We start from the raw sequence: 12,939 nt of genomic DNA on the forward strand, positions 1-12,939 counted from the left end.
TTACAAAAAGTAAATAGTATCAATAGTAATAGTGTTCTCTATTTCATATTTAGTAGAGCAGACACGTTGCTTTTGATTTTGATGAAACATTTTAAGTAATACAACAAATGGAAATGGCGTGGACAAACAGCGGGACGCTCTTTAAAGGCAATTCACTGCAATCAATCACCTTGTGGAGCTTTTAATGAGACTGCAGTCCTCAGCTGCTCGTTTGGTCCAGTCTTCTTCAGTAAATGATCCAGTTCTCTCAGGTCTGATGATTGCCTTCGAGTTTCAGATGTTTTCGTTGATGTTCAGTTGGATTAAAATCAGGACTCATAACAGGCCACTTCAGAGCCCAGTGTTTTCCTCTCATCCATTCTTGGCTGCTTTTAGATGTATTGTTTTGGGTCATTAACCTGTTGGAGGAGCCATGACCTGCAGCTGAGACAGAGCTCTGACACCGGGCAGCATGTTTCTCTAGATCACCTTGGTGATCTGATTTCATCGTGTCCTGCACAGATTCAAGTCTCTCTGTGCCAGATGCAGCAAAGCAGCCCCATAACATAACTGAGCCTCCTCCATGTTTCACTGTGGGGATGGTGCTCCATCCTTTGAAAGCTTCATTTTTTCTTCCTTATCTCCTCAGACAACTTTCTTCTCTTCTTTCTCTTGTCCCTGTTCAGTGCACACTGTTTGATACCAAACAGCACAATGAGTATTTTTCTCCATTTAGACTGAATGAGTGATTATAAGATTGAAGACACCTGTGATAATAATGGTAGTCTACTATCAACAGCAACAGTCTGCTGGAAATATCACTACAGTCCACTTATTTATAACCACTTCTAGGGGAACCAGTAATTTTATAAAGGCCATTTCAGAAGATTTGAAGTAAGAATTCTGCTTTTTTTCTCAGCTTTGTTTTGGCCTTGGTTGACAATAGAAGTCTTTCTTTGCTGTGCACTGAGAACACCTACTCATCTCGAGCTGCTGCTGCTGCAGTGCTGGATGAAAATGCCTGCTATAGGGGCGAGTTTTCAAAAGCAATTTCTGGACTTGTCCTTGTTGCGCTGACAGTCACGAAAAAATAGAAAATTCATATCTATGTGTACAGATCGATAGATTAAAGTCCATGACTGTTTCACAAACTGCTGTGAGACTGGGTTGTTTAGCCACATGCTGTTACGATTAGACTTCACTCGCCTTTTTCTCCCTTTGTTTTCCCCCTCCCTAATGTGTTTTGTTTGTCGCCAGTCTGTTTCTGTGTCTGTGTGTCAGCTGGGCGTGGCCTCCTGGTTCCAGCTCCCTTCAGTTTTCATGTTCACCTGTTCTTCCTGATCTGTCAATCAACTCCTCACCCTGCAGCGGTGTTTAAGCCCAGCTCATCTCTTTATTCTCTGCCAGATCGTTCAGTCACGTTGTGTGGTGTACAGACGCTGCAGCCAACCTCAGCTCCAAACCTGCCGCCTGCTGCAACTGTCTCATCGTTCAGCCTGTTGTGCATGACTTTATGGCTCCAGAAAAACAAACACAAAACCTTTCCACCTTTGATAGATGTCTGTCATCTGGCGGCTAAGGTGATACATTTTTTGCAGCCAGTAGCAGTGAATATGCTAAACATATCTATACACAAAGTTAGCTCCACAGGTAGAGAGAAATGACCTGCTGTACTATTGCATCAAGTGACAGCACAGTATGGAAAATATTTGACATTTTTCTGAGTCAGGAGCACTGGTGCACTAACTCTGCTTATTATATTTATAACATTAGAGTGTATAGAAATCCTGTTCTTTCTTCAGAATATAGCAGACACCAGATTTATAATCAACAGAAATTCTTCCCCCCCCAAACATATTTTCCCTCCAGAGCAGTCAGATCTGCTCCTCTATGGCACCGATCCCCAAACTGAAACTCTAAAGGTCAAACACAAAGGCTTAGCAATGAACAGCCTTAAGCACACAGTAAGAGCGTGAATTGTCTGATCTTAAAACTGCTGTTTATTCCTGCAGTTTCAGTGGAAAACCATCCACAGCCCTCATAAAAATCCATGGCTCAGACCACATCACTGAAGCTAACAGCTAACTCTGCACTCTGAGCTGACTGGCTGGTTTCCTTCTTGAGGTTGGCTAAATGAAAAATTTCCACTCATTACTTCTGCAATTTGTGCAGTTTTAGGAACAAGTACTACTTTTCCTATTGTTCATCTCCTCATTAACTCTCAGCCATTTTCACAGCAACAACAACCCGTCTACAATGATTTGTGCGTTACAAGTTAAAATAGATTTGTTTTGTTGATATTTTGATGAACATCTGATCATATTTCAAGACAGATTTACACATATATGCAGGTAATTCCAAAGAGTTTACAACTGCCTCTGTATTTGGAATAAATCCAAAATGTTTCATCATATTCTGCAGTTAACCTTTTTACCTCCAATTAAAATTTTATTATTGTTCCATAAGGGTGTTTGATGGGATATTAAAAAGTCCCAATGGCCAACTTTATGTAGTTTATTCCACAATAAAGTGTTGTTAATAACTGGATGATCTTTCTGTTGTAGCAAGTTTGTGCCAAGTAGCTCAGATCAGGGAGAATTGATGAAGGACATTTGTTTGTTTAAATCTCCTTGTGATGAATAAAAAATGATCTAAAACTGGTATTTATCTAACTGGAGTTTTTTTTGGCCCATTTCCCAGTATGTCTGAGTTCAAAACGGGTCATGCTCTGCTTTCTTGCGATACATAATTGGTATTTAGTGATAATTATCTTATTCAGACCTGGTTTTATTTTGAGAGTATAAAGTTACATGTATTTTGAATTGTTTTGTAATTTTTAATTTCTAATTAGCTGATTTCTTATTGAGTAAATATTTGTAAGGATATTTAAACATCATCTATGGTATTGGAGCATGATTTGATTTAACTATATTGGAGCTAACAGAATAATCCAGTCATGAGAAATGAATGAGTACATTTTTCAATCTTGAAATGTACTCAGATTTTAGTGTAACTATTATTGGTAAACAGGATTTTAGTCCAGTTCCTAATACGATTATGTTGATTATTTTGGCTTTGAATATGTTACATCTTGGTCAAATGTGAAATAAAATAAAATAATAGCCCTTCTTTCCAATAAATTGCAATTGATATACAATTGACTAATGCTGTGTCTAGTGGAACGTGTGAAACCCGTATTAATGGACTACCACCATTAATTACCACTGCAATATTACCATTTTCACAACCTGGCAACCCATAAGTTGCAATCTTAATAACTTATTACTAATAAACAATTAATAAAAACCAGAGGTAGAAACTAACATTTGCTCAATTGTACAATCTTAAGAGATGTGAGTATATATTTTATAGGCTAACCATTTTTACATCCTTTCAGAAGAAAATACTGGCCTTTTTTATTCGATGGCTATAGTTGTTAGTTACTGTTCACGTTGGGAGTTTACATGAAGATATCAGCTTTTTAAAATATGATGGATTGTTATGGATTAAATCACCCAAATGTATAGTCTAGTTTCACCTAGACCTTTTACAACATTACAACATTGCTTACATGTTAATGCATCATTATTCTACAAGGGGTCAGTGACAGTGGGCACATGATGAGTACTTAGTTTAACCTTTAAATACTTTAAATACTGCATTTTGCTGTAGCTACTAGCCTGTTACTGAACTAATATCTTGTTATGGAGGACCTTATAAGCCCTTTCAGGAAGATTTTAGGAAGAATAAGTCCCCACCCTCTCCAGTCTGCATCAGTGGAGCTAACGATATCCTTAAGTCCTAAAAGTATCTGGGAATGCAACTGAATAAAGTCATTAAAAAGGAGGAGTCTGTTGTTTGTCTGAAGCTGCTCACAGTGGAGGAGGTTGAGGACAGAACTCAGGCTAAACTGCTGAAAATCATGGACAATGTCACCCCTCCCCTCCATAAAACTGGGGACAAACTAAAGAGCACATTCAGCAACAGACTCATACAACCCTGCTGCGTCAGGGAACGTCATAGAAAATCATTCCTGCCTACAGCAATCAGACTCTAATGCATCTCTATCATTCTTTGGTCCATATATATATAATATATATATATGTATATATATATTTATTTATTTATTTACCTCTCATTTCTTTTGTACTTGATCCTGTGTATTTACAGGAACCCTCCGGGATCTATCTACCTAAAAATGATTTTCAGTTTAATGTATAGTACTCTAGTTTTAGGCAGACATCTTAGAAAACTGGATAGAACATTGGGTCTTGTAAGATGAACTGTTGAAGGGCTGCTGCTGATGTTAGCCTGAGCAGGGACCAGCAGCTCAGTGGACAGGAGAGTGGTCCACAACTGGACGGCTCGGTGACAGAGGGCCGAATAGTGAAGTGAGTATTTAAAAGTTGTTTATTAACACAAAACAACTTGAAGAGCAAAGCAAACTTTATACTCCATGTAGCATTGCATTCAAAACGCCACAAATATTTGCATGACGTTCATCACCGCACCAGTCGGACTATAACATTAATTTATTCAAGCAACCCTAAAATCTCGCGGTGCTACCATTCAGACATCTTGCATTTTATTAAGTCTGGTCTTGGAGAAATTTTCCTTTAACATACATTACATATGTGTGTGTGTGTATGTATACTTATATATATTCCACACAGACACAGGCTTTCGCTGGGCTGTTGGAATCCAGATTATTTTTAACCCTGCGTTAACGGATGTGAGGCGGTCGGACCGAGCCTTGCGTGCCAATCCCGCGGAGTTTAGACGGTCTCTCACGGGGGCTCTGTAGCCGTATTGTGCGTCATCTCCATCGCTGCCGTTCTGTTATTTTTCCTCCGTTGAGGCAACATGGCAACTCCCGCCGCGGTCAACCCGTCCGGTAAGTCAATATCCAGTCTGCCGGTGAAGACAGCGCCGGTACTAACACTAGCTAGAAAACAAAAAAAAGAAGCAGGGTTTTGTTTAGACCGTTGCTGAAGAGGGTTTGAAGCGCCGACAGGCCGCCGGAGCCTGGCTCAAGCATCCATCCCCCTTCCCCCACCGAACCGCCGTTGACAACATAGCTATTATTCACAGCTTATGTAGTACTACTTATGTGCTTGAATGTCAAAACGACTTGGTTGTATCATTTTATGCATTTATGCCCATTTGTGGTTGTATTTTTGTTCCTGTTCATCTCAGTTAGGCTAGGCTAATGTGTTCGTTTCACCGACCCTTTGCTTTCCTCACTCTGTGATACAAAAGGTTATTTTGCATATCGTTGCTCCACCGCATTGCCCTTCATATGTTATGTGTTACATCGGAGACATTTCAGCATTTGTTGTCATAAAAGAGAAGCAGACTGACAGCGTCGTTTATATTTGTATTTCTCCGTCCATCGCCTGTTGATTCCTTACTGCATAGAAATGGTTTATAACGCTACATATATTCGCCCCGGGATGTACCGCTTTCATGCAAAAGCATATTTAAAAATACACCAATTTGACCATATGGCATTTTCTATTGCCTTCATGTGCGTACAGCAAATAACATAACAAACATTTCATTCCTTTAAAGTCATTTTGCTATCCGGCATCTTCCCACTGTGACAGCGACCAATACATATTTGAATAATATCTAAACTTTGAGAAATGATACTCCTGTTGTTGGCTGAATCATTTACCTCAGAGGGAAGTGAGGAATTGTGGGAATCAGTTATAAAAGTTTGGATCGAATTGAAATACGTGGTCCTTGGTGGTTCACGTGTTTATCGATTTACCAGAAAATATTCAACAAATCATATGTGAAGCTCTATGTGCTTTGTGTGTTGTTTGTGTGTTAAACAAAGGAAATATAAATTGTGATATTTTTAAATAGAGTTTGGTGTAGTGAGTTGATGATGGTCCTGATGGTGATTGCTCATGTGAATTTACTGGAACAGGCTTGTACAGAGAAAAGCATGAATCTCAGTTAAATTTGTATTTATGTACCTTAATAGATAATAGACAGTGTAACTACAGTTAATTATGTTTAACCATCTTGCCATTAATACTTTGTTTCTAATGAGCTTGATAATTAGACTGTATTAAAAAAAAAGCAGGTAATAATTTCAATATGGAGCCAGTGAACTGCCAGGGCAATAAAATAAATGAATTACAGATGAATTAAGTATTTACTCAAAATATACTGTACAAGTCACTGTTAAAATGTCTTAAAGTTATCATTATTCAGCATTATATGGCTAATATTATCAGGAGTTGTTGAGTATTTAGGTAAAAGAAAATAACACCCAAAGGATCAGTCCACATTGGGAAAGTGTGGCAAAGTAATTATTCCTGTGTAGAGGGCAGAGTATCTGAGTTTCAGAGACCTCCATATGAAAACAGGTCAACCGTACTCTACCTCACGCTCTGTGTCACTTCATTGGCAATGTAAATGAAAATCGAATATAAATAAAGAATTCGCTGGTTATTAGCACCTTGGCTGCATACAGAGTGTTGAGATGAGGTGTTCTTAGAATGAACAATGAACAGATGAGAAAATAACCCTGTCAGATAACAGAAGGGCACGGTGAGAAGACGAAACATAATCCTGCCTCTTTCTGTAGTTTAAAGACAAAGTGCTCTGTCAGTCACTGCAGAGGAGAGTCTTCTGTTTTATGGAAGCAGCACCAAACCCTCCAGGCCAGGCACAAACCTATTGCTTTAATTATTACCCCCTGCATGTTACGCTTGTTGTAATGTAGTGACCCACTCAGATGTTTGGCGGGAGCGTGCAGTGAGAGCTACGTTCAGCTCCTCTATCCAGTGATGACACCCAGTTAGAATTAACTAATGTCTAATGCTGCTGCTGCTGTTGCTGCTGTAGCCAGAGGAGGACAAAGTTAGCCTGATCTGTGATCAGCCTTACCGTTTCCGCTGGAATGGTAATAAGGTTAGGTGCGTTGACCTCAGACCAGATACCTAGGGTTGTGGGAACGCTGTGTCATTGAAGGATTATCTCCAGCTGGTCGTCACCCAGATCCAATTGGTGTAAGAGCATGTGAAACATGACAGGTGAAATGATCTAATGAGGGTTGCGTGTTTAGAGAGGAAAAAGATGATTTCAGGTTCATGAAATACAGAGAAAACTAAAGGTAGTGAAAGCCAGCAGAAAATGCTCAGTCAGTCTTGTTTCTTCTCTGAGCAGATTAATCTTCCTGATTTGAATTATAGTGTTGTCTTTGTCTCAAAGTGATTTTTACATGAATCAGTTTGTCAGTCAATAGAACATTAACACACAAACACATTGATCATTTTAATGTGCTGCTTTTTTCTGAATCCCTCTGACTTTGAGACTGTCGGTCAGTTAAACATTTCCTTGACTTCTGGGAAATTGTGATGGTCATTTAGGGTTTTTATCAATTTAATATTTCTTTAGGCCAAGTTCAGGTTTGTGCATTTTTACTCATCAAAGTTTGTAATAGAAATCAAAAATGAAAAATGTTTTGATGCCAATGGCAATGCAGATCTATATCTAGTAGCATCTCTAGTAGTAGGCTGCAATTACGGCAATTAAGAATTACCAACAGTGCATATAAGATGATATTCATATATTGTCCGTGTTATTATTTAGGGCTATATTAACAATTTTCTGATGTGCATCATACTGGAACAAATGTGTGTTCAATTTTATGTAAATATAAACATGTAAACTGGTGATCCAAGTCGTTAGGCTGTGTTCCCTTGTTACGCATCGCATTAGACAAAACTCTTCAAATGTGTGAGAAATCATTTTCTTGGAATTATTTTATTTGGACATTATTGAACATTGCAACAATCACAATGAAATGATTTCCGATAGATTATAAAAAAAAGAAAAAACAGAAGTACAACATTATAAGAGAGGTTTAAATAGACAGCTTAGTAATCGTTAAACAAGTAAAAATACAGTGGTGTCATGCTCCTAATTTTGCATCCAGTTCTTTAGTTTGCATTAAATTGGTTACTTTTTTTTTATAATACATTTTTTTATACATCATGGAGAAACTGCTAAGAGAATATGTCGGCGTGTTTTTTCTGTGTATTCCTTTTGGCGTATTAATTATCCTTTTTGAAAAGTAAACGTCCTGAGGCTGTTTGATAGACCTGGTGTTTGGGGAAAAGACATCTGGAGGGAAGACAGGAGGAAAGAATGACAGGGAAGAGAGAATAGAAATAACCTTGTCTGAGGGAGAGCAGTGATTGAAAAGGAGAAAGTAGTAAACCAGTTCCCCCCTGGTCTCCCAACAGGCTTATTAATGCATTTGACCTCAGGGCTTTTAAGCTTTTGGCTGTCTGAATAATGTATGTGACTAAGTTAAAACCAGGCTTGTGATCAACTGTAGCTGCGTGTCTTTAAGACACAGCACAAAAGGAAGCCGAAACACTTGCCATGCATTTTAAAAAACGACTTATCCAGTTATAGACCAGTGGAAGACTGTTGGCTCTGCTGCTCCATGCTAACACTTCACCATCATTTTGCTGAGTGACAGTGACACGAGGCAGCTTTTTTGGTACTGGCAGCAAACTGTGAGTATCTGAACCTGTCAGATAGAGGTGTGCCCTCTTTTATATGATTCATGGTCAAACTGGAAAAATTCTTAATGTTAGAGATGACACTGATTGCAATTTCCTTGACTGATTGTGATTTTGGCTGATTGTGATTTTCTAAGAACTACTAATCGACAGTTACTCAAACATTTTATAACTTTTCTTTAATGGACAATTCAATTGTATATTCCTAATAAAACATTGGCTATGAACTATTAAATATATAGGTGAAGTGGAGGGCACCCTCTCTCTCTCTGTGGCACTAGCTTTGGCTGCTGCTTGAAATTGGACATGTTCAGCGGGGTGATGGTGTTTTAAGTTTGTTGGTCTAGGTGTTTTCATGGTTGTTCCTCCACAGGTATTACAACTCATGAGCGTTGTCCTCTTCACTCCCAGTGAAGAACTTCCATGCTGACGACATGTTGTGTGTGTGTGTGTGTGTAGCTGTGTCTGTGCTGTTCTGTGCACAACGTGAACCATCGTGTGGCTTATGAGTGTAACTTGTGACCGGCACAGAATCAGATGTCTGAGATCAGATTTGACTAGTGTTTTTGGAGCTTGTTTAGATGACATTAGAAAGGTGACAGGAAGTAACGGCCGGAATAGATGGTGGACGAAATGCAACAACATCCCCAGCTAAACCAAATGTCAAAATATTTAACATTTTACAGGAAAAACAGAGAAGAACTTAGTATTCAGATGTGCTTTTTTTCTTATTTGACACAGTGACATGTGAGAAGAATTTGGAAATTGTACTTTTTTGGCTGGAATGCAACAGCAGGGCCAGAACTATGTCAATGTCAGTGACTGAGTGATGAAGTTACACCACTGACTGTTGCTCTTTCAAAAAGAGTTGGTGCAAACAGTTTCTATTACATCATCAGGGGGCGTTTACAGGCTGCGTTGCCAACCTAGAGCCTGTATTGCAGGATTTACTGATTTTACAGACCCCCTTTTTTTTTTTCAAAAAAGCACCTAGTAACAAATCTAGCGATTTATTTGGAAAGAACTTAGCTGCTTTCCATAAAAGTTGCCAGTAGGGCTGCAGAATACGCAAAAAAAATCATATTGTGATTATTTTGGCAGCTATTGTGATTTCAGTTGGAATGGTCTTTCTGCATTTCTGCATGATTTTTGTTGGGTCTTGTACCATACAAACATATTTCTTAATGTCTGAAGAATATGATTTGTAGGCTGGTGCGTCTCTGTAGCACCTTTACCGTGATCAAAAAACATGTGATTTGGATGGTGCATTTGGCCATATTGCAATTTTAATTATATTTCGATTAATTGTGCAGCCCTAGTTGCCAGTATTGCCCCTCGAACATGAGGTAGACTTTCCCTCCAGAGGCACCTCTCTCTCATTCAATTGACTTATTTTTTAGACTGTGTGTGTGTGCTGTTTCTGCCAGGCTGAATGACCACACTTATTGTTGGATGAAGCCGTCTCTTGATCAAATTATGCTAGTTTAGAGCCATGTGTTACTCATACCCACTTCATGAATGAATGATGGAACAGTGCTTCTTAGAAAGAAGGCCCCGCACCGCAGAGTGAGTGTGTGTTTCTCTGGAAGCGAAGACGAAGGCGGGAATGCATACTGTATCAAATATTAACTAAGTTACGCGGTGCACTGGGGCATACTGTAGGGTTTGTTTGGCCTATCCATTGCATCTGGTTGAATGAGTGAGTGAGTGAATAGAGTGGAGAGATGGAGGGGAAAACAGCAAGGCAAATAGAATGGATTTGTGGACGAGCGAGGGGAGAAATAATGCAGTGGCGGTGAGAGAGAAAGAGAGGGAAATATGAGAGGAAGATGGAAGCAGTGTAATTCCTCTCAGCTGTAATGACACACAGCATAGTGGCTTTAGATTGAATGGAACAGCGAGCACATATTTTACCGCCGTCATTACAGAGTAAAAGCTGATAAAAAGGCCTGTGCAAGAAAATGTGTGTGTGTGTGTGTTTCTTGAACATCATCAGATAGAATTTGGTGTCCAGGCTGCAAACTACAGTGACTAAGGATTGGAGAACACATTGATTCACTTAAGTATTCTTGTTCTTATGATTTTTTAATTGGTGAGCCTCGTTAGCTGGTTGAACTGGTTAGCCTGATAGCATAGGCATGTGGACGAGAGAGCTCTTTGTTCAAACAGCAGCCGGAGGTCGCCGGTTTCCCTTTCACAGTGAATAAATCCTCATGTTTAACGGCGCCGCTGAACGGTAATGGTTAACTTTCTGCTAACTGTAAACAGCTAACTGCTAACTTGTTGTGTGAGCATCTGCTGACCGGAAGCTTCATGTGCACAGCAACTACATCAACACTTTGGGCCCAAGACGAGCTTGGGACTTCAGAATAAAAGCACCAGTGTCTCTGCTTTGATTCACTTTGTAATAACAGTACTTTACTTTATTGTAACAGTAGTGTATTTAACTTAATTACAACAGTACTTTATTTTATAGCAATGGTGCTACTGAAATAAAAATCAGAAATACTGAGTGGTAACATTGTTTTTGGAAATATGACTCATGATATACATTGTCTCTAGAAGTGGATGATTCTACTTTTTCCCATGGTCTAGTGTTAAAAAGTAAATAAAAATTGCAGTAAATCTAACTATCAAATAGTATAAATTGCAATACATATCGAATCGGCACCCCAGTATTGTAGTAGTATGGAACTGGGAGATAAACATGTGTACGTGGGTGATGTAAAGCCTACTACTAATATTCTCTAGATGCCTGTATCACGCTTTGGTGGATTCAGTTGCCTTTCTGTTCTGTTGACACTGTTGAGTAAAGATTTTGTAGTAGCGACAAGATCTTCACTCCACACACAAACAACAAAGCTTTATTTATAACAAAGTTATTTTACGTATTTATCTCACAACCTTAATTATACACACCTTGGGAAAGATATGCAGCCTCATGGTGTGCAGAGCCATGAGCGAGTGGCACATAACATGAAGACACACAGTATGTTTTTTGTTTGTTAATGAATTTTAACTTGTCCGGTGGGGCAAGTCAATTTCTCTGTCATTTGTTTTACAAACTTGTCCTGCAATAGCTGTCATGGTCTGCCCTGAAGGGACTCTTTCTTTGCTCTCCAGTTTACCTGTTTTGCAATGCTTAGTTTTTCTTGTCCAATTTTGATCTGTGGCCTCACCATCCAGTAAGTTTTTGGTGTGTTTTATTTTTGAATACATTTTTTTTTTTTAATATTATATTAGCGTAAATAGCAAACTCACAAAAACTGAAAAGCACAAAGACAAACTCAGGAACGCAGAGAAAAACTGTGATTTTAGATGTAAATCCCACTTCTTTTCACATCATATTTTAACTTTTAGTCATATTTTTGAATGATAGTTCAATTTTTGGATTACAGTTTATTTTGGCTGGTTTTGTGGTTCCACATTTCTAAGTGTTTTTATTAACAGACAAAATTAACCCCATATGAGTGATTTCAGTTCAGAACTATGGACTCTGGCTTTCTCTATTTATCAGTGGAAAAGGCTGTTAACTCTGCTGTTTGTTTGGCCGTAGAAATCTAAACCATTTACGAATCACATATGTTGTGTGAGTTACATTGTCCTTCTCGCATCAATCTTTGTTACATTTCCAACATGGTTCGTTTGTTTTTTTCCCCTCGTTTTGGCCCTAAACATGACAGCTACATTAGCCCCTTGGTGTATTCTAGAGTGACTTTGAATTATCAAGGTTGTTTTATTACCCAGCCCTACCAGTTCATGTGCAACAGTGTGGGCAGGCAGGAGATGAATGCAAACGAGTGACAACACCAGCTCATCAAAACTGCACTGTGCAAGATGTGAAAATTTAACTTACCATTCATTGAAGAAGTGAGAACTGTAAATCATGATATCTCTAAATATAATCATTGATTGTCACTGGTGATGTAAAACCTGCCTTTTTGAACACATTTCTAAGGTGTTGTGAATGATATTGCAATTATTTTGGCAGATGCGATTATGGTGTGAGTCACAATTTCAGTTCAAATGATCGTTTCTGCATTTCATTTTCGCAGAAATTTTTAAAATGATGATGATGTGACTTTTGTTGGTATCAAACAAACATGTTGCTTTACGTCTGGAGAGTATGATTTGTAGACGTAGTGTCTCTGTAGCACCACAACGCTTCTGGTGCTAACAATGCACAACATTTTACCTTTATTAAAAATAAATCTTAGCTCCTGCATTTTTTTTTCTTTTCAGCTCCTGTGATTTGGATATTGCACTCGGCCATATTGCGAACTTGATTATATTTGGATTAATTGTGCAGCCTTAGTTGTGAGTGAACCAGAGCAGCATGAGGTAATAAACAACAGCAGCAGTGTCAGTAACGGTTTGCTGACAGAGAGCATCACTGAGTGAAGTGAGCAGA

The 12,939-nt window shown here is 38.7% G+C and overlaps 1 protein-coding gene across 2 annotated transcripts in view; it reads left to right on the plus strand.

The window, feature by feature from the left end:
* The first annotated feature begins 4,555 nt into the window (after positions 1–4,555).
* Positions 4,556–12,939, plus strand: part of arnt2 (aryl-hydrocarbon receptor nuclear translocator 2) — a 73,443-nt gene continuing 65,059 nt past the window's right edge. For both annotated transcript variants that reach the window (XM_023393251.2, XM_023393253.2), the window contains exon 1: positions 4,556–4,873. In XM_023393251.2, the coding sequence (XP_023249019.1) occupies positions 4,843–4,873 (31 nt within the window). In that variant the 5' untranslated portion in view covers positions 4,556–4,842. The remainder of the gene's footprint in view (positions 4,874–12,939) is intronic.

Source organism: Seriola lalandi, unplaced genomic scaffold, assembly GCF_002814215.2.
Source record: "Seriola lalandi dorsalis isolate HSWRI2012SDOR001 ecotype SW California unplaced genomic scaffold, Sedor1 jcf7180002054931, whole genome shotgun sequence".
Classification (NCBI taxonomy): Eukaryota; Metazoa; Chordata; class Actinopteri; order Carangiformes; family Carangidae; genus Seriola; species Seriola lalandi.